A 20,922-nucleotide genomic window follows, 5' to 3' on the forward strand; every position below is an offset into this window, starting at 1 on the left:
CAGCATATTTGATGTCTTACTGAAGTATGAGTCTGAAATGAAAAGTCATCTGTAGTAGTGGACTCATCAACAGTTTCAAATCATCCAACCCAATTTTGATAATACTTCAATATATTTTCAACAGTTTGCGCTTAAGTCAAGTCAAATGTATTTATAAAAAGAGCACATTAAAAAATATATGGATAAATGATGTGTGCTTTACAAGGGATAATAATATAATAAGGATAATAAGGGTACCTTGTGGGAACTCTTTTGGGCTGAAGTAGCAGAATCTTTCATATAGACAATTTTTTCTTCAGTCCCCTGGGTCAAATTGGCAGCTATCTCCAGGTCTCTTAACATGCTGTCCAAATCCCTGGTCACTTCTGGCATGTACCCTCGTTAAGTAATCAGCCACTCCACATGTAGTGGGACAGTACTTTCCCTGAATAAAGATAGAGCAAGTGAAAATATGAATGATGGTGTGCTCAGTGATAGACACATTATGTAGTCCGCACAACAGAAATATACATTATAACTGTTTACTTACAAAGCCATCATTTGGGGTGCATAATGCAATGTTGTCGCTCTGGTTTGCTACACAACAAAGACAAAACGATTTAGGCTTTAGAACTTGAGAGAAATGCATCAGTGTAAAATATAATTTCAGTCACTTACTGCTGATGAGAAGGAGAAAAGTAACAGAAGTCCTCCTGCTGTTGCAAGAAGTGATGGAGCCATGCTGCTTTGGCCACTAGTTGCAGTCTTGTCTTCTTCGAGAATGAGGAGCAGTTTGACTCTGTGGGATATTTATCTGAGCAAGGTCATCAGTTCAATGTTTGATAAGGGGTTCGTATGCAAACATCCCCCTCACTGTGCTAGGACAAAGCTGTGACTCAAACATCCAACAGCGGTCATTTCCAGATTTGACTCTGTAATTACCAGCTGTAGTTGAGCTACCAGAACTTAACAGAAACTTATCAACAAACTGTGTATTTGTGAAGAACTTTGAAAGAATGATGACTCACTTTTGTATATCTATGTCTTGTCTATCAAGAACATGATGGCAGTTTTTCTGGACTTGGGCCACCAGTCAAACTGAGCTGATGCCAGCTATGAAGTGAGATTAGAAAACAGTTTATTTACTTCTCTTATTCATCGTATGATAAAGATCAAAGACAAACTGCAGCATGAATCATTCCATAAAGAAACAATGTCATTATAACATGTCTGTGTAAAACATGAACATTGGTGTGTTATCAGTAAAGATGTGCTAAGAAATTCAGGATAGGAAAATATTAAATTAGATTGGCTGGCAGCTGTCAGTTAAAATCCTTTAAGAGGACAAATAGAAAATAGAACTAAAACTGTCAGGAATGACTACAATAAAAAAACAATCAGGGTAAGTTAAAAATGTTTAATATAAAGGCATTATCTTGATGTGATTTTTTCAGTAAGGCTAATTTATGACTTATAACCACAAACTTAAAAATTGCATATTTAAGACTGTCCTATCAAAAACAAAACGCCGTAACTTGACACAGGAGACTTCCGTTACCTTCCTGTTTTCCATCACCAGTTAACATTATTAACTTTTAAATCATGACGACTATTGTTCCCTTTCCTTAACTAAATAGTTATTACTTTTACCATGACATTAAAGGCCACGCAGCCATAATGAACTAAGATATTATAACCCAGACTGCAATGTGTCTGTAACCTCAATCAAGCCAGTACAAAGTTACAGTTACAAAGTAATTCATTTAATGGGCCAATAAAAAGAGGAATTATAAAAGTCCTCCATTTTGTCACTGGATGGCGCTGAAGTCTGAGGGTGGCCTCTGTGGTCACATAGATAAAGAAAAAGAATCATCAAAAACAGGTCTAGTTAATTGTTAAGCTTTTACCTCAAACCTGAAGTGACCCTGCCACTCCAGAGGTCTGACAAATGTCAGGTCCTTAAGTTCTCTGCTTTCCTTGAAACTGAAATATTTTTTTCCTCAACCCGCACTATTTGAACTATTTGTAATAACAGAACAACTGGAATAAAGTGAGAGAGAGCTTTATATACTGATGTTTTAAAACAAAACATGTACAGAGATTAGAGAGTTCTTGCCACCACCAATTTAAATTCCTGCTTAGTTGGGGTCACATAGTACAGCTAGTCTAATTAATAAATAGTTTACAAATTAACTTCTGGTCTGAGGATTGCAGAATCCCTGCCATGCAAAATTAGTATAATTATCATATGATCACGTCAATGGGGCCACAAGAATTAATGTTTGTTAATGGACATGGAAGTAGCATTGGGTGTGATGTAACTGATGCTACCTATTGAAACAAGCAGTGTGAGTCTGAGAAGCACACATCAGTGTGGTTGTATTTAGGGAGTTTGCAAATCAGGCCTGAACAAAAAAAATGTGGTGCTTAATTATACAAAAAACTGTTACATGTTACATGTTCTGGGACTCAGACATGGAAGAAAAGTGTCCTTTCTCTTCAGCATCTACAGTGAACCTAGGACAGAGACAGACAGATGAGCATTATGCTTTTTGCACAACAGATGCATGAAATGAAGAAACACCTCAATCCTATCATATTTATGCTGGTGGCTTTAATTAGTTGAAGGAGGGGGACTGCACACACCTTTTCTTTAATTCAGGAACACTGTGCTGAGTCAAAGCCCAACATCTGAAATGCTTAATTGCCTGGGTGCCTTGATGTATGAAGACAAAACTACAACAACAACAACAACAAAAAGATTTTAGCACTATTCAAAAACATGGATCTCACTTCTGTAGCTACAGCTCTGTAATTTCTTTGCTTGAGAAATAATAAGTGAGGCAGCAATCTGGATCTGTTCTTTTTTAAATGTGAAGCATTTAGGAAATGTAAATTAAACAGACAGTCACCACATGAACTGACCCTATCCATGACCCTGACTTGAGGTGTTTCCCTACAAAGTTTAACTGTTATTATTAGCTTTGACATATTTTGGTGGAAATTATATAGGAATTTGTTTTTTAGCTTGTTCTTTTACCTGGATTGAATTTAAACACAAGATGATGCCATAATGTGTAAAGCAAACAGGTAACAATACAGGTGACACTGACGATGGATGGTTACCAAATGATGTATCCTATATGATTCCTTGCGATGTTGGAAAATATATAAAAAGTGGTTTTCAACCCAGTATTCCTGTTTGTCCCCCGATGAAGGTGTGAGTCAAAAGGTTGAACTTTGATTTAACACAATACTGTTTACATAAAGAAGTTGATATGTGTGGTTTACCAACATTTCAACACAGGCAGCCACAATTTATTTTGTATTCGGTTAATACTGTGTTCTATCACTGGCAGTTACAATGGTTTTGTGTGCTTTGGTTGTTATTTTGAGCAACATTACAATTACAACAAGTGAACAATATTATGAATTCAGATTCAACTTTAGTGTTATGGCCTATACCTATCTGGAGACAGGCAGAAATATACTGCTTTCTTCCAGATATCCAATAAGCATTTCATCCCTCCACAGTATAAAGCCCAGCAATCAAACTACAGTAATGATAATATTACTCAATGGGCAGACCAGACGACTTCTATTTGGCTGTTTCTCATCAAAACTGTTTTAATACCTCACCTCACATCTAGCTGCACTTCAGAGCAGCAATGTTCCAGTCAGTGATGCAGAACTAATCGCTGTGCTACAGTTACATTATTGGCTTTTAATTAAAACCAAACTCATCAGACACTTGAACATACATCAGCATGATGCGAGCTAACTGAAATGACAGAAAAACATTTGGGAAAGTTTTTTTTTTAAGTTTAGTCCATGTCCCATCATGTCACATGGAGGGGGTGGGGCTTATTACCTATACTGCAGCCAGCCACCAGGGAGCGATAGAGATGTTTTGGCTTCATGTTTTGGGGGTTGTCAAAGACCTGACACTGATAAGAAGGGAACACTAATTAGGGCCCGAGCAACGAGTTGCGTGGGCCCAACGGGGCCATGCAACGAGTTGCAAGGACCCTCTTGTTTTCGTTCGGTTTATTAGGGCCCGAGCAACGAGTTGCGTGGGCCCAACGGGGCCATGCAACGAGTTGCAAGGACCCTCTTGTTTTCGGTCGGTTTATTATTATTATTATTATTATTATTTTTTTTCTTCTTTTTCCGCCTCTTTGATCGCCTTTTTGAGGGCCTTAACATGCGTCAAAACTCCTGAAAATTTGCAGACGCGTCAGGCACGGCGAAAAATTTAATAATTTAGGGGTCTTGAGCATGGGTGTGGCAAAATGGCCTCGGTAGCGCCACCTACATTTTTAAACGGAACAGCCCCTCAAGCCCGTTGCGCCTAAAAATCTGAAAATCTGCACACATATGTAACATCCCATGACGCACCAAAAAGTCTCTTGGAGCCATATTCTAAACCCAACAGAAAGTATTTTTATTTTGACCGGAAGGTGAAAAAATTGTGTGTTTTTGGCCATTTCCAGGGGTCGCTTGAACGCGAACTAGTCCTAGACGCATTATCCGATTGACTTCAAAATTTGATAATTTGTTCTTAAGACATAGACGAAGTTAAATTGCAAAAGTTTCGGACTTTTCATTGAAGGGCGTGGAAGTTATGGCCCCTCAAAGTTCGATCACTCGCCACAAAACAGGAAGTTGCTTTAAATTTGCTATATTTCGGCCATACTTTGTCCAAACTGCATCAAACTTTACAGGATTGTTAATGGTACCTATCTGCACACATCCATATGTCAATATTCATACAATTGTTGTAGCACCACCTATTTATAGCAGGAAATGACATATTTTATAGTGTGATGTCCAGTTTCTAGACGGGTGACCAGATTCACTTCAAATGTTGTCAGGACAGACTTAAGGATTTTTGGAAGACTGGCTCCGAAAATTGTGAGTTTGGGTCGAAGCGTGTGCCGGTTCTGGCCCGTCAAAGTTCGGAAACCCAACTTCCTGTTTGAAACCTCAGATTTTGGGGTAACTTCCTGTTGCGACTCTCTACTTTATCCTACAGATGGAGCCATTGTATTACTCTTTGATGGGTTTTTGGAAGGGGGTCTCTGTGTGTGTGTGTCTGTGTGTGTCTGAGGGGGGAGGGGAAGAGGAGTTGATTGTGTCTGTGAGAAGCTGCCACAGGGAGGTTACAGTCAAGAGAGCCATGAGCTGTCACAGATGATGAGCTCTGAATAATATTATCACAGAAAATAATTAGCATAAAAGCTTTTATTTAAAATTTTTACATCTGGGAAGTGTGAACTGTTACGCCAGCGTGTGCCCTGCGACCTGCGTTGACCCCGCGGTTGCCGGGGTCCCGCGGTCGCCGCTCCCCCGACGGGCGCCGGGTGCGAGGGCCCGTTCAACGCTGCTCGCAGCTTTAATTATTATTATTATTATTATTTTTTTTTTTCTTCTTTTTCCGCCTCTTTGATCGCCTTTTTGAGGGCCTTAAAATGCGTCAAAACTCCTGAAAATTTGCAGACGCGTCAGGCACGGCGAAAAATTTAAGAATTTAGGGGTCTTGAGCATGGGTGTGGCAAAATGGCCTCGGTAGCGCCACCTACATTTTTAACGGAACAGCCCCTCAAGCCCGTTGCGCCTAAAAATCTGAAAATCTGCACACATATGTAACATCCCATGACGCACCAAAAAGTCTCTTGGAGCCATATTCTAAACCCAACAGAAAGTATTTTTATTTTGACCGGAAGGTGAAAAAATTGTGTGTTTTTGGCCATTTCCAGGGGTCGCTTGAACGCGAACTAGTCCTAGACGCATTATCCGATTGACTTCAAAATTTGATAATTTGTTCTTAAGACATAGACGAAGTTAAATTGCAAAAGTTTCGGACTTTTCATTGAAGGGCGTGGAAGTTATGGCCCCTCAAAGTTCGATCACTCGCCACAAAACAGGAAGTTGCTTTAAATTTGCTATATTTCGGCCATACTTTGTCCAAACTGCATCAAACTTTACAGGATTGTTAATGGTACCTATCTGCACACATCCATATGTCAATATTCATACAATTGTTGTAGCACCACCTATTTATAGCAGGAAATGACATATTTTATAGTGTGATGTCCAGTTTCTAGACGGGTGACCAGATTCACTTCAAATGTTGTCAGGACAGACTTAAGGATTTTTGGAAGACTGGCTCCGAAAATTGTGAGTTTGGGTCGAAGCGTGTGCCGGTTCTGGCCCGTCAAAGTTCGGAAACCCAACTTCCTGTTTGAAACCTCAGATTTTGGGGTAACTTCCTGTTGCGACTCTCTACTTTATCCTACAGATGGAGCCATTGTATTACTCTTTGATGGGTTTTTGGAAGGGGGTCTCTGTGTGTGTGTGTCTGTGTGTGTCTGAGGGGGGAGGGGAAGAGGAGTTGATTGTGTCTGTGAGAAGCTGCCACAGGGAGGTTACAGTCAATAGAGCCATGATCTGTCACAGATGATGAGCTCTGAATAATATTATCACAGAAAATAATTAGCATAAAAGCTTTTATTTAAAATTTTTACATCTGGGAAGTGTGAACTGTTACGCCAGCGTGTGCCCTGCGACCTGCGTTGACCCCGCGGTTGCCGGGGTCCCGCGGTCGCCGCTCCCCCGACGGACGCCGGGTGCGAGGGCCCGTTCAACGCTGCTCGCAGCTTTAATTGGTTATTGCATTGCAACATCAGGATGCAGCAAATGGAGCTGCGCCTCTGCCATGTGGGACTGAAGGCAACTATCAAATCTATCAGACCCATCAATAAATGTAAAAACAAAGTTTGAACCGGTTGTATATTAACAACCCAATTACCACAACTGTTTAAGGGGACACAGTATTCGTTGTTTCATTGAATGTTATGGACACATGAAACACTACAATCCTGAATGTTGTTAGACCACTCACATACAAACACACACACTTTCTCATATACTGGATAAACGTACACCTGAGCATACAGTGCAAGGAGCAAGGATTAGTGAGGCAACAAAAATGCAAATGAATAAACTGGATAAAGATGAACAATGTTATCTTTTATTTCACTTGGAATTCTCTTTCTTGGTCATGTTGGCACCATGAAGTCAGAAATTATCCATGGAGACATTTAATTTAATCTTAAGTGTTTTCAGGGTTATTGTACTGAACACAATAAGTAAAGACCACAAACGCGTGTCTACTCCATGTGCAAACAGTTTCACTGCTTTGCTGTGATGCGGCTGAGCGGAATGAGCTTCATAGTGGTCTCTTTGAGGGAGTACCAGCGGTTGTGCCATGTGACCCAAATGATGCCGTTGTCGTAGCCGTATTCACCTGCATCCTTTTCTGTGTACCTGCCACCTTGGATGAAAAGAACAAAGCCAATTTAGACCTCAACTGATTTTGCATTGTTATATGTGCTTTGATGATGGTTTTGTTTTTGTGCTAGTGGGAATTTGTAGTTGACTCATTAGTAAAGACATAGTCACAGGGCTTTAAGCACCACCAGTCACACTAATTAACATCAGATGAAAGGATTTGGCTCTGGTGTTGCAGTCAAATGGTCTTACCCTGGTAGTATTTGCCATTCAGATTTGCAGCATGACATCTGTTCATCCACCAGCCGCAGCCGTCCTGCTGAGCACAGTTGCCGTCATACTTGTCATTGTCCTTGTCAGGGGTACTGAACTGCATGCCATTGTGTGATGTGTAGAACTTGTCACTGGGGTCATCTCCAAAGTCAAAGCCATCAAAAGCATCTCCTGCATCACCGCCAAAGTAGTAACCATAGGTCAGACGGTACATGTCGACCTCTGGTCCCAGTCTGAACATGTTGTAATCTGCATACCTGGAGAAAGGAGGCCACAATGAGGAACGGGGGATTTAGTTTTTGGTAATCTCTGCTGAGTCATCTTTTTTTTCTTCAAAGTAAATCTCATCACTGGGGTTATGTTTGCCTTGTAAGTGAGTTTCTTTCCTCTCCTCTTATATTGCCTGTTATTATTGGTGTGTACTTACCTTTTGTTGCCCTCCCAGTCAACAAGCTCTATCCTCAGCACAGTTGGGATGATCGAACTGGCAGTCAGCTGATGGATCTTCTCGTTGCCGAGCCAGAACTCAGTTCTGTTGTTTGGGGCAAGATAACCAAAGCCCTCCTTGTACTGGATCCAGTTCTTGTTGAAGTCCACACTGCCATCACGTCTCTGTGGACACAAAAAATATGATCAGAGTCAAATTGAGAGTGATTACTGTTTTTACTGTTGGTCGACAAAACATCAAACCCTACTGCTACTATAGAAGGTATAACTCACTAAGGAACTGTATGAAAATTATTAGTGATTATTTTATTTTGGACTCTCCTCAACAGGCAGACATCTGACGTCATACATATCAGGCCTTAGCATCATCAGAATATTAGTGTTTGCTTTCGGGATTAACAAACTACATGCTATTTCTCTGACTATTACTGCATAGTTCTTTTCCAAAATTAATACATTTGAATCATCCAGTGCAAGATGAAGATAGTAGACATTTTCCTTAATGGTTCAAGTGATGCATACCCTCTGTATTACTGTGAAGCCACGTCCAAAGTTGTCAATCTCACAATAGACCAGGAACTGCTCAGTGGCTTTTGCTGGCTTCACATAGTAAATACCACTGGTGTTAACACCTTTGTTCGCAATATCCTGGCAGTCTGATAAAAAAGAAAAGAAAAAGAAGGGTTTTGTTTCTTTACAAAATATGTCAGTACTAAGTAGTAGAGTAAGTTGTAATAAGTTGGGTTCTTTGCTAAATTCTTTGAAATGAGGTCACAACAAACATGTAGAATAAATGTGTTTGGGTGACTCCTTAAACTACTCAGCTGTTTATGATAAATAATGACTGAAATAATCAGATTTACATTTGTTGGTCTGAATTATGTTTCAAGTAATGTTCACATTTATTATAAAGTTTAGAGAGCTCTTTGAAATGAGGACACAACAAATCATATCTAGAATAAATACTTTGTACTTTGTATTGATGCACCATATTGATTTTAGTCTCTAAACACTGAACAAGGACAAATGTTCAGATGAGACATGATTGAGAAACTTCTTGTGAAATAGGAACGGTCTGAGGGTCACGGTTGATGTTTTATTTATTTTTTTGGCTGGACCACAACAGCCCTATAAACGCATGTATCTGTCACTGACTGACAGACTGAATGCAACATTTCTGAGAGATGAGGTTACACCAAGTGGTGCAAACAGTTTCTATTATGTCCACAGGGGGGCGTTTATTGGCAATTCGGCATCCTGATTGCTAGATTTACAAAGTTACCAAAGCCCTTCAGTGACTTTTTTCAAAAAAAAAACTGAATGACTAATCTAGCGTCACTTAGGACAAACCTTAGCTGCTTTCCATAATAGAGAGTCACCAGTATTGCCCCGCAAATGTAAGGTTGGGCTTTCCGTCCAAGGGCACACCTTTCTATGTTAACCACACGGCAGCTTAATAGACTGTGTTTAAGTTACTATTTCATACTTGCAAAAATGCAGAAATAGAGCAGCTTTTTTGGGAATTTGGTTGTATTAATATACTGTATATATGATCAGGGGAGAAGCAAACAGATAAATGGCTGAAACTGGCTGACAATAGGTACAATGCAAATACCAGTCAGATACAAGGTTTTGACCCAGTCTTAGTTACCTGCTCCTGTGATGGGTTGGATCTGAACTGTATTTTCGCAAGGATTACTGCATTTCTGCTTCAGCTGATTAGAGAGTTGTTTCAGGTCTGCCAGTCTTTTCTCGTCGGATGAAATTAGATCCTTAAGTTCACTGGAAAGAGGGAAACAAATACGAGTTGTATGAGATGTATCCTGACTAGTTCATGCTTCAGTTTCTTACACAGTGTGACAATTATAGACCGAACCTATAATAAGCAAAAACTGTACCCATCTCATTCAAAGTGGTCACCTTGTGCAGTGATACACTACTCCCAGTGCTACTGCCACACCACAAGTCCCCCTTGCGTAAGTGCGTCAAAGGCCATCTTGGACACACATAGTTGTCGTCATTCATTGTTGACAGAGACCCTTGCAGGTTTTAATCTAATGATGCTTCTGCATGGTGAAATTGCAAATGTGCACCTGCAAGTGGTAGCAAAATGCATAAAACAGGCCCAGATGTTGATCGTGTGACATAACTTGGAATACTGACTCACAAAAGTTATTACTTGCACTTGCTGTGTGCGCAAATAATGACACTGGATAAAATAAGGATAGGATAAGAATGCAATAGAAGCAAAAGGAAAAAATGGCAAATCAAACTTGGAAAATGACATAATCAAATCTAAGTTTTTCAAGTCAGCAGGAACTGAATTCCTATGCCTGTAAGGAAGAGAGCTGTGGGTGGCAAATCACCTCATGATCTGCGTCAAGTCCTAACTGTGTGGGCCAGGTTGGTCTGCACTGACCTGAAGGCATGAGCAATAGTAGCAGTTCTACTATGTAAGAATATTCCAGTATAAGTACAAGCCTTGCATTCAAGTCTTTATGAATATCAAAAGTAAGAGTCGATGCCACTACTTCTTTTAGAGTGTGACTTTATATATATTTGTATATATATATATATATATATATATATATATATATATATATATATATATATATGTGTGTGTGTGTGTGTGTGTGTACATTCAATAATAATAAGCATTTTTACATTTAACCCAGTAGAATCTATATACTTGTTTACCGTTTATAACATTATATAACATTTATAACATTGCATCATGATTTACAAGCTGTTCACGCAAATAAATAACAATCTTTCATATAGACGATTTTTTTTCTTCAGCCCCCTGGGTCAAACTGGCAGTTACTTTGAGCTCTCTTTGCAAATAGTCCAAATCCCTGGTCCCTCCTGGCATGTACCTCAGCAGATAATCAGCCACTCCACATGCAGTTGGACAGTACTTTCCCTGAGTACAAATAGAGCAAGTGAAAACTATCAATGAAATTGTGCTCTGTGATAAATACCAAAGCAAAAATATAAAAGGTTATTATATATAACTGTTTACTTACAAAGCCATCATTTGGGGTGCATGATGTGAGGTTTTCTACTTGGATTTGCTACACAACAAAGACAAAACGATTTAGTCTTCTGTGCTCAAGAGAACTGCATCAGTGGAAAATGTAAATTTAGTGACTTACTGCTGATGAGAAGGAGAAAAGCAACAGAAGTCCTCCTGCTGTTGCAAGATGAGGAGCCATTTTGCTTTGGCTACTGGTTGTGGTCTCGTCTTCTTGGAGAATGAAGAGCAATTTGACTCTGTGGGATATTTATCTGAACAAGGTCATCAGTTCAGTGTTTGATAAAGGGTTTGTATGCAAACATCCGACTCACTGTGTTGGGGCAAAGCTGATGGGGTCTGTAGTTGACAGCTGTAGCAAAGCTGTCAGATCACAACTGTATGTAACTTGACATATTTTTACAACAAATAATTTTACATCAATATGCAAGGTGCAGTGTCACTGATTAAACTGACCCAGCCATGGTTAAAAGTGACTCCAAAAAAACTTAAAAATAGATGATGTTTTGAAGACAACTGTCATGAGTAGCCATGGTTCAAGCATCATTATGCCACTAAAATAAACAGTTCTTGTTCAGTTACAGTTCTGAGGTCTGGAACCTGGCTTTCAATTTGCAAAACATGTTGGTAGTTCTGGTTGAGAGAGTTTATGAAGAGTTTGCAATGACATTTTCTGAAAGATCTAAAAATGCACTGCCAAAAAGCTACATCTGACCAACAGTATAACAACACCAAATAATAGCAACGCCAAATAAAATGTCCATGGAAACCTTGCAGTAAATATTTCAGAGGAGTAACAATTATTTGCTTTATCCATTCTGCAGGGAAACAATTTTTCTGAGAAAACAAAGCAGCTTTTTCATAGGCTTAGTTTGTAAGGAGCTCATGTGCAGATCAGTAGAGGAGAACAGAGAAAGGAAATCTCCTCATTGTTCCCCATGTGGACAGCTAACGTCATTTCATGTATGGCATTAACAAATCATTGTTACAGCCAAATATTAACAATGATTTGTTAATGAGGTTAGTGAAACACTGTGGTTTGGGTGCAAATAACTACTTAGTTAGGGTTGGGGACCTTTGTTGACATGATTATAATAATGAGCACGTGCTTAAGGTAAGGGATTAATTGTGTTCATGCTTTGAAAAACAGTGCATAGACCACTAAACTCACCCTTAGAAGAGATGAAGTTGATGTAACTCAGTGACATGTCACGTTAGGACCAGCTGCTTACACTTTTCTCAGTACTCACACAAAGTGGAGTGAATGCACCAATTGTTGATCAGTCTCTTCTGCTTTGCTTTTTACCTGAAAATTAATTTCTTGAGGTGCAAGGGCACAACAGGATTGAGTAGTTGTGGGGCATGCAATGCACCATGTGCAGGCAATGCAATCAAAAATCCATCCTCTTACTGACAGACCTGCTGGTCTCATGATTTAAATATTTTGAAAATCCTGGCTGCGGACCTAAATAAAGTCATGCAAGGTCAGGCAGTCAAAAGATTAAAGAACCAGTGTGTAGGATTTAGTGGCATCTAGTGGTGAGGTTACAGATTGCAACCAACAAAATACCCCTCCCCTCATCCTTCCCTTTTCGAGTGTGTGGGAGAACCTATGGTGACTCTCAGGTAACGTAAAAACAGAAAAGGCCCTCTTTAGAGCCAGTGTTTGGTTTGTTTGTTCTGGGCTACTGTAGAAAGAGAAGGGTGCTTTAAGTTACAATTAAGCATAATTTGAAGGACAACACAGACTAAATGCATAATTAGTTTTACTGGTTGCAATGGACAGTGTAGTTAAGGTAAAGTGTGAAGGACTTTGGGTCAAACAATGCAACTATGACAACATACTTCACTTACTGAAAAAGCTCTATCTAATGTGTGTGTTCAAAGACACCAAAAGGTATGTACATGTTATAGCATTTAAATATCTCATTTCATATCTACAGGACAGTAATAATGCCTAATCATCTTGTTGTCTCAGTTACATTTAGCCTCCCACATGGCTCTGGTTTCATACTTCTGTGCTTGATTTATGTCACACCTAATGGAAATACACCTCCTTTCTCAGAACAGATGATTCTGGGGCCTCGATTTTCTCCAGCAAGGCCTAGATTCGAAACAGGAATGTTTGTCTGCTATGGATTGTGAGGTTACAAAGTCAGTGGGTTAATGGACCTGTAACTTAAACATTATACATTATATGCAGTCTTTACTGCAAGTGAGTAAAGTGTGACATTTTTCTGTTTGACTAAGAAAAGTTTGCAGCTAATTCCATGCAGTTTAAGGCTACCATACATCAGTCTTATCACTCCAATATTTTGTGGGATGTACAGTTTAACATGGGTGTAGTTGTTGATAATGGTTTGCCAGTAAATATTCTTCATGTTGCACATGGCAAACACACCTCTTTTTATTACATCAAAACAAACAGTGAAGATACATGTGACAGAATCAAGCTTAATAAAGCTTCATCTGTCTGCCCCATGTTGACATTAGATGATAAATCTTACCATAACTACCTCTTCGTGACCTGGTTTTATTATGTGGAAAAAAAACAGGCCCAGGGTGGATATAAAGCCTTGCTGACCTGAGAATGAACTGCCAGGCCCATGAACCTAAACAGTGTTGAACTTTTGCTGAACTGGCCTCTTTGTGTAGAAACACCAGATGGAAAGTGTCTCTTTCTCTCTCTAAGAGCCATGAAGACATGGGTACTTTTTTTCAACGCTGTGTCCAGGATGTTAAGATGTGTTTTGGGCTGTTCTTGGTGTTGATGTATTCAGACACTGATGCCAGGCTGACATTTGTATACAGTCTATACTTCATCAGAATACAAAACAACATATAAGCAGTACATAGCAGTGGCAGTGCACCACTATTTATCCTGTAAATCAAGCCATAGGAATATGGTGCTGAATCACTGTTTTCCGCAAATACATTTACGTCTTTGGGAAATGCGTCTGTCAGTAATCAACTTAAGTTTCAAGGCTGAGAAACAAAGTCAGCATAGTTCACAGGTTGTCTGACCAGGAATTAAATCTAAAGAGCTTGTTAGAGTCCCCCACTGGCCACAACTATAAGTCTGGAGCCATTTGACCATTGTGTAAATCTCCCCAGGACAGAGGGCAAAGGTTTGTTATAACGCCACCTGAGGGTTCAGCCTTCGGTCACAGGCAGTAAGTCGACTCAGCTGAACATGGTGTGATCCAAGCTAGAATGAGCAATGAGGCTGACACTTTGCTGTCCACATATCATGGATGACCTTGGTGTAAAAAGTACAGTACATCAGGGAGCATCTTACCATATGATACTGTGGTCTTAGGTTTTTAGTGACTATGTTACTAAACAACTGCGTTGACCTGGATATGTTCCTCTTAATATTAGCACTGCTGGATCGATTTACTGCCTCTATGTTTAATTTGCTTACACACAGTTCAGAGAGGGTTCATTTGGTCCTGCAGCAGTTCTATAATAAACAGCTGTTCTATGTTATTTACACTACCAGTATACTAACACCCGTGTCTTACATTGTCTCTTGTTATTTATTATCCTGATTGATTTATACAGTATGTTCTTGTGTGCTCTCTCTGAGAAATTACAAGCTGTTCCAAATCAACCTGTCAAGTTATATTATGATATAATAAACACAAAAAATATCTGCACCTTTAACTGCACTTTTAAAGTTCATGGCTAATGTCACTGCTACTCAGACTTTCACACCGGTACTGTACTCAAGTAACAATTTTATGTTACTTTACTGGGATATGTCCATTTTATGTTACTATTCCCATCTACTCAACTACATTTCACAATGAAATTTTGCTAATTTTCTCTACTACATTTATCTGACAGTTGTTGTTACTGTTTACTTTGCAGTTTGAAGATCCAAACCATATAAACATAGATTACATATATAACATAGATTATGACATACTGTTAAATATTAAATTACCCAACAGTATATAGTAAAAGTATAACAGTAAAAATTAGTTCCACCTCAACTAACCACAGCAGACAGTTTACACATTAATGCATCAGTAATAATAATTTAAGATTTCAAATTATAACTAACATAATCCAACACTCTAAAATGAGCTATTCTGCTTAGTGCCATTACATATGTACTTTTACAATGTAAAATCTGAGTACTTATTCCATCACTGATTATTGCAAAAAGGATCACAATATAAATTCAGTGTGTTTGTAAATACTGAAACTGAAACTGAAATACTGAAGCTCTCATTGGTTTTAATTTCAACTCTGACTGAAAAGAAACTTGTGTTTACTTTCAGTTTACTGTGATTGACTGGTCCAAAAAATATAAGAGCATAAACTACATTAGATGTTTTCATTGTATAAACTCAATGAAAGTTAGTTCATTTAATACTGATTCAAAGTAATTTACTCTGGATTCACTCAAGATTTGAGTAGTAGGCACTGTTGGCACACACACACTTCACAAAGAGTGATAAGAGTTTATTCCCTGCTTTTGCTTATCATGTATAAATGCAAGCTTATCATTTGAAAATTTTCCAGGTTAGAAGTTCAAAATTTGAGAGGTGTGGTGCTGCACACTCATTAATCACACACACTTCCTCAAAAGTAGGGCACACACTTTCTTTCACGCTTTCCCATAGTCTGACAAAGCAGCTGGCCTAAATTAAACTTTACAGTATCTAGGTCAGCAAATGTAGTTTAACAAATGATTCGAAGACACAAGATCAAAAAGACTTAAGTGTTTCTCAAGGTATTTTCTGGGTTGAAAGATGAGCGTGTAACTGAAGCCTACAGGATTAAGGTAATCTGGTCAAAGGAATGTTTTATCTCATCATATGGTCCCTCTGAGAAAGTGCAGGCCATCCAGCACAGCCCCCTATTTTTTTGAGAGCTGATCTAGGGTTGATGATGGGACAGAACAGACTGGTCTTTGTGTATAAACAAAATCTACCTCCCATTAGCTCCTTGGCAAGTTACTGTCTGAGGGTTAATCAGCTTAATAGTCTTTCTTCTACTTGTTTTTCTTTTTGCAGCATCTAACAAATTTTCAGTTTGTTGTTGTCTGTTAACTCCCCACACTGAGCAGGCTATGTGAAACTAAATTGTGAGGCCATGGCTAGAACCTGTAAAGATCATATTTACTCAAGTTCTGAAGTGCAATTTTGAAGTATTTGCACTGTATACTACTTTATCTCCAAAGATACTACTCCAATTTTGGAGATAAATATTGTACTGTGTTGTGATGGTGTTTTATACCGAAGCATCAGTGGGCTTTGTTCCCTTCAAGTTAATGCAAGTCAAGTGACTTATGACTATATTTATAACTTTATCTAAATGATTAAATGACATGTGGCCTATCATCAGACACCCAGTAGTCTCCTGAAAGGCTCCAATTACTTGAGTGTGGGGGCGCTGGTGGTAGATGTTATTAACAATGTGATTTTTGTTCTCAGTTTTAAATGAGAGGAGGGTTGAACAATTGAGCTCATTACCTCTATTAAATCTATTGTTTTTAATTATTTTAAAGTGCCATTGCTATAATGTAAATCCTATCAAAACATGACTTGAAAATACAAATCTAGCAGGAATTTGTCTTGAAGAAAAAGCTAGTGACGATCGAACTATACACACTAAACCGCATTAAGTTATCTATCTATCTATCTATCTATCTATCTACGCACCACACGTTTTTTGTGTGTATAACACTGTGGATTTCACTGAAATAGGCTACATCTACCTTGTCTTGATTCTTTAGAGATTCAAAATTAATAATATTAATATCCTACTTAACAGCTTATTCTCTCCCTTTCTGCGCAATAGAACAAAACAAGAGTGGATCAGTGCTGAAAATTTGCACGTGCGCGTCTAAAGAACTATGACGCGGAAAGAAATGCAAAATGCTGAGGAGGTGACTGATGAAGAATGCGCACGTGCAAAAGGTCACTCGTGGCCAATCGTGTCCTCGGGATTCTCTCGTCACAGTCTCTCTTCCTCGTGCCACTAAGAATAAAAAGCCCGCTTCACTCAAACTTTTTCACACATTTGCCTCCTAAACTCTCACGATGCTGCAGCTGTTGACATTCCTGGTGGAGAAGCTCTCCCTCGTGTCCAACTTCAAACTTTTTGAGTCCAGCTGGTTGGACGGTAAGGACCATGAGCTCCCTGCACAGCGCGGTCCGCTGCCGCCCCCCCGGAGAGGAGACCTGCTTGAGGTCCCAAGAACCATCTTCACCCACTACGGTATTTACCTAGGAGACAATAAAGTAGCCCACCTGATCCCTGACATCCTCCCTGTGCTTACAAAAGACGAGAAGCTCATCAGCTCTGTCATAACAAACAAGAGACTCATCCTCGGCTGCATGTATAAGGCTGCTACGGTACGCGTGGACACACTGGAAGATTTTGCATATGGCTGCAACATACTGGTTAATCGTACGGATAAGTTGATGAAGGCGCAAGCGTTTCCCAATGAAGTTGTCGCCAGGAGAGCTGAAAAACTCATGGGAGCAATCCCCTACAGTCTGCTGTGGAATAACTGTGAGCACTTTGTGACATACTGCAGATACGGGTCTGCAGCGAGCCGCCAAACAGAGAAGGTATGGTGCCTCTAAATAGTGCAACAAGTGCAGAATTAAATGTCTGCCTCAATAAATGTCACTCCAGTTGTTGATAATGATAGGTATCTTGGAGAAAAATGATGCTATGTTAAAATCCACATTCACTCTTTTAAAGTCAGTCCAAGCATGGCTGGATTAACATGTGTCAAGGCAGGTGGGCTAAAATTTGTTGTTGGACCCCCTCCATGCATCCAAGTAGCAAGTCCAAATGGCACACCAAGACCCAAATAACAAAACTAAACAAGACAAACAAAATTCCAAATAGCACTCCCATGCAGGACTAATGTAACCTGGTTCCAAGTCTTCTGTGTCAAATAGTTTGAAGCTATTTGAATTCTATTCATTATAGGCCTAATATTTTGACATATGCATCATGGGAGCGGTGTATAAAGAAAAGTTAGGTCTTAAAACTAGACACAGGACCCCCCCACAAGACAGGTCCACATGTTTAAGTGGGGGTTTCCCCTAGAGAATAGTTTAGCCAAGGTGGTAAGCCACCCAGATCCTGACACAGTCTTGTCTTGTGATCAGTTTACTCCGTAGATAACGGCCTAAACAAAATACTCAACTCATTAAATATAAGTCATCTACTATAAAGCACTGCAAGAAATCCCAATAATACACATTCCAAAACAAATCTGCAAATCTGATTAGTAAAACTAACCAGTGCAGAGTGAACTGAGTTTAACCTTGCACACTGATTTACAACAGCAGTGAAAATGCTGGAACCCTGTTTGATGATTTTTACAAACACTTTCCAGGTGGCAGCAAAGCAGAAACTTTCTGCAGCCAGAAAATTCAAAACAATCTAACTCTATTAAACACAAACCAAGTGAAGTAACAAACTTTATTTCTTTCCTTCATAGTTCTGTGAGTGTCTGAAATCAATCATCAGAGACCAGCGCAGCGTCATTGTTACAGGACTGCTTGGAATTATCTCCATCGTTTGTTTTGGCATGGCACCTTCAACGACATTACCTACAATTCTTGTTCCCTTCACTCTGTGGATGGCCGGTTAAAGGGGCTCAGCACTAAGAACATGCAAATGAACTGACTGGCAAAGAAGGCTGACTGGAAACCTCTTCCAAATGGTGCATTATTGTCATGCGATGCCTTATAAGTCTGCTTTACAACAATACTTTCATTTTATTGTGTAGACAATATTGAATCTTTTGTGTAGCAATACTTTTCTATATGGCTCCTATACTTGTGCTCTTGTAAAAGTGTAGTGAAATACATGAAATCTTTGATATACACATCGTTGCTAACATTTGAGTCACAATGAATGTGAATATACAGTGGTACATGGACTGTAGCAATATCTTTAGCATCATAATGTGTATATAGTGGATACTTTATAGTAGTGCACTTAATATAATGCTGTAAATATGACAAATGTTTAATAAACAATTTATTTTTATTTGTGTGCCTTGTGTAAATGTGTGTACCAACATGCCAGTAGGAGCGTAGCCCTGAATTAGCCTTGATAATAGCAGATACTCCATGGTGTATTTGGTTATTGGGTTACTTGTTAAACTAGTTGGGTGTAAAATCATCTAAATCAGTAATACAGCATATACAGTACAGATACACGCCAAACAATGTTAAGTAATAATAGCAAACTGTCAAACAATCTCAATGAGGCAGTGTAGTTTAACTGCTGAGTCTTTTCATGTTGTTATAAATCTATGCCTGTGATGAATTAGATAATTCCACATTACATTTCATATATAATTATATTCGTATAACTGTTCAAAATGCATATTTTTCTTGATATTCAAGGAAGTGCTGAATAATGCTGAATAAAACATTCTCGACCAATCTAGACCATGAATAACAAAGGCCGTTTATTTGCGTACGATCGCTCAACATCTATGACCTTTTAAATGAGGATTTAACTTGCTGCCAATTCTGCAACTTAATGAGGACCCTTGACCTTAATACACCACAAACAAGACCAGAGTTTCAAAATCCAACTGCACAGCAAAGTGATTAGAGAAAGCTCCTTTATTTCTGTCAAAATCAAACTGAAACGTTGACCAATATCTAATCTGACTAACCACACTGGCCCTCCCAATTCCAACATCAATAAAATGCTCAGGTGTCTGGTGCTTTGCTGCAGACTGCCATCATGTTCTCTACCAACTGCTCAACTTTTTCTTCGCAGCTTCCAAAAAGGAGGACGACTCAAATATGACCTGTCCCTTTACAAGCGTGGTGATCTATTAGAAGTCCCCAGAACATTATTCACCCATTTTGGTATCTACTTGGGTGACAACCGTGTGGCTCATCTCATACCGGACATCCTGCCTGTGATTACCAAGAACAAATCCGCAATTGCCAAGATGGTAACCAACAACCGCTTGCTGCTGGGGGTTATCACTAAAGTTGCCAGTGTCAGAGTGGACTCTGTGGTGGATTTTGCGTATGGCTCAGAGATTCTAATCAACCACATGGACAAAGTGTGCAGCCAGCCTCCATTGGATGGGGATGAAGTGGCTCGAAGGGCTGAGAAACTCCTGGGCTCTGTCACCTACAGTTTACTGTGGTACAACTGTGAACACTACGTCATGTACTGCAGATACGGCATGGCTATCAGCTACCAGACATACCAGGTAGAGTCTCTGACTCACAGTCAGTAGAAAGTCTGTCTTAAAACAAGAGTGACACGCCCATTACATAGAAAACATTTTTGGTGGCTGCAATTGTTCTTGTCCATTCTGACTGTGAAAAATCCTTTGCACTGTACACAAAACTGTACCGAGTTCAGATGTTCTATCCTATTAGTTTCAGCTGAACTTTGAAATACAGTTTTGCATGGATGCATAGAGTTTGTTCCAGTCTGCTTACACTGGAATCACAGTAGGGAAGAATCTCTTCACAGCCAGTATAGGCAGGAGGAACAATTAGAGCAACCAGTAACTCTTTTAATGTACATGTAAGCATGTGAGTGTTGTTTTAAGGCAGGTTTGAAAAAATGTTAACCTATCCTTTCATATGAGATTGATTAACGTACTGTACTTTCCATCTAGTAGGACTGAATTAGTGATTGAGGTGTGTTTTACAAATTGCTATCTGGTAAAAAACATCACTGAATATTTTGAAATATTCTATACAGAGACATTGTACAAAATGTACAAAATCATTTATATCATTGTTGAACAGCTTGACAAAATCTACTCTCAGTGATCATTGGGCAGTGAGTTTTATTGGAAAGGCTGGTTTGTTTTTCCCCCACAGTAATCTTTACTTCTTCAATCCCATCTTTGTATCCTGGAGAATGTT

The 20,922-nt window shown here is 39.2% G+C and overlaps 2 protein-coding genes, 1 long non-coding RNA gene and 1 pseudogene across 3 annotated transcripts; 2 read left to right on the plus strand and 2 right to left on the minus strand.

The window, feature by feature from the left end:
- Window positions 1–243: 243 nt before the first annotated feature.
- On the minus strand, window positions 244–894 carry LOC108886656 (uncharacterized). Its single transcript, XR_001961480.2, has 3 exons — window positions 658–894; window positions 530–576; window positions 244–424 (listed from the first exon to the last, which is right to left on the minus strand). It is a non-coding gene; the product is annotated as an uncharacterized LOC108886656 (long non-coding RNA).
- Window positions 895–6,990: 6,096 nt separating this feature from the next.
- On the minus strand, window positions 6,991–11,292 carry LOC108886654 (fibrinogen gamma chain). The gene is made up of 8 exons (XM_018681629.2): window positions 11,148–11,292; window positions 11,019–11,066; window positions 10,869–10,915; window positions 9,644–9,774; window positions 8,515–8,648; window positions 7,973–8,157; window positions 7,525–7,802; window positions 6,991–7,315 (listed from the first exon to the last, which is right to left on the minus strand). The coding sequence occupies exons 1-8, from the start codon at window positions 11,205–11,207 to the stop codon at window positions 7,173–7,175; spliced, it is 1,026 nt and encodes a 341-aa protein (XP_018537145.1). The 5' UTR covers window positions 11,208–11,292; the 3' UTR covers window positions 6,991–7,172.
- Window positions 11,293–16,974: 5,682 nt separating this feature from the next.
- Window positions 16,975–19,057, plus strand: LOC108886657 (lecithin retinol acyltransferase-like). Its single transcript, XM_018681630.1, has 2 exons — window positions 16,975–17,616; window positions 18,504–19,057. The coding sequence occupies exons 1-2, from the start codon at window positions 17,083–17,085 to the stop codon at window positions 18,654–18,656; spliced, it is 687 nt and encodes a 228-aa protein (XP_018537146.1). The 5' UTR covers window positions 16,975–17,082; the 3' UTR covers window positions 18,657–19,057.
- Window positions 18,919–20,502, plus strand: LOC108886655 (lecithin retinol acyltransferase-like; annotated as a pseudogene).
- Window positions 20,503–20,922: the final 420 nt, after the last annotated feature.

The sequence above is a fragment of the Lates calcarifer genome, unplaced genomic scaffold, assembly GCF_001640805.2.
Source record: "Lates calcarifer isolate ASB-BC8 unplaced genomic scaffold, TLL_Latcal_v3 _unitig_1148_quiver_1761, whole genome shotgun sequence".
Lineage (NCBI taxonomy): Eukaryota > Metazoa > Chordata > Actinopteri > Centropomidae > Lates > Lates calcarifer.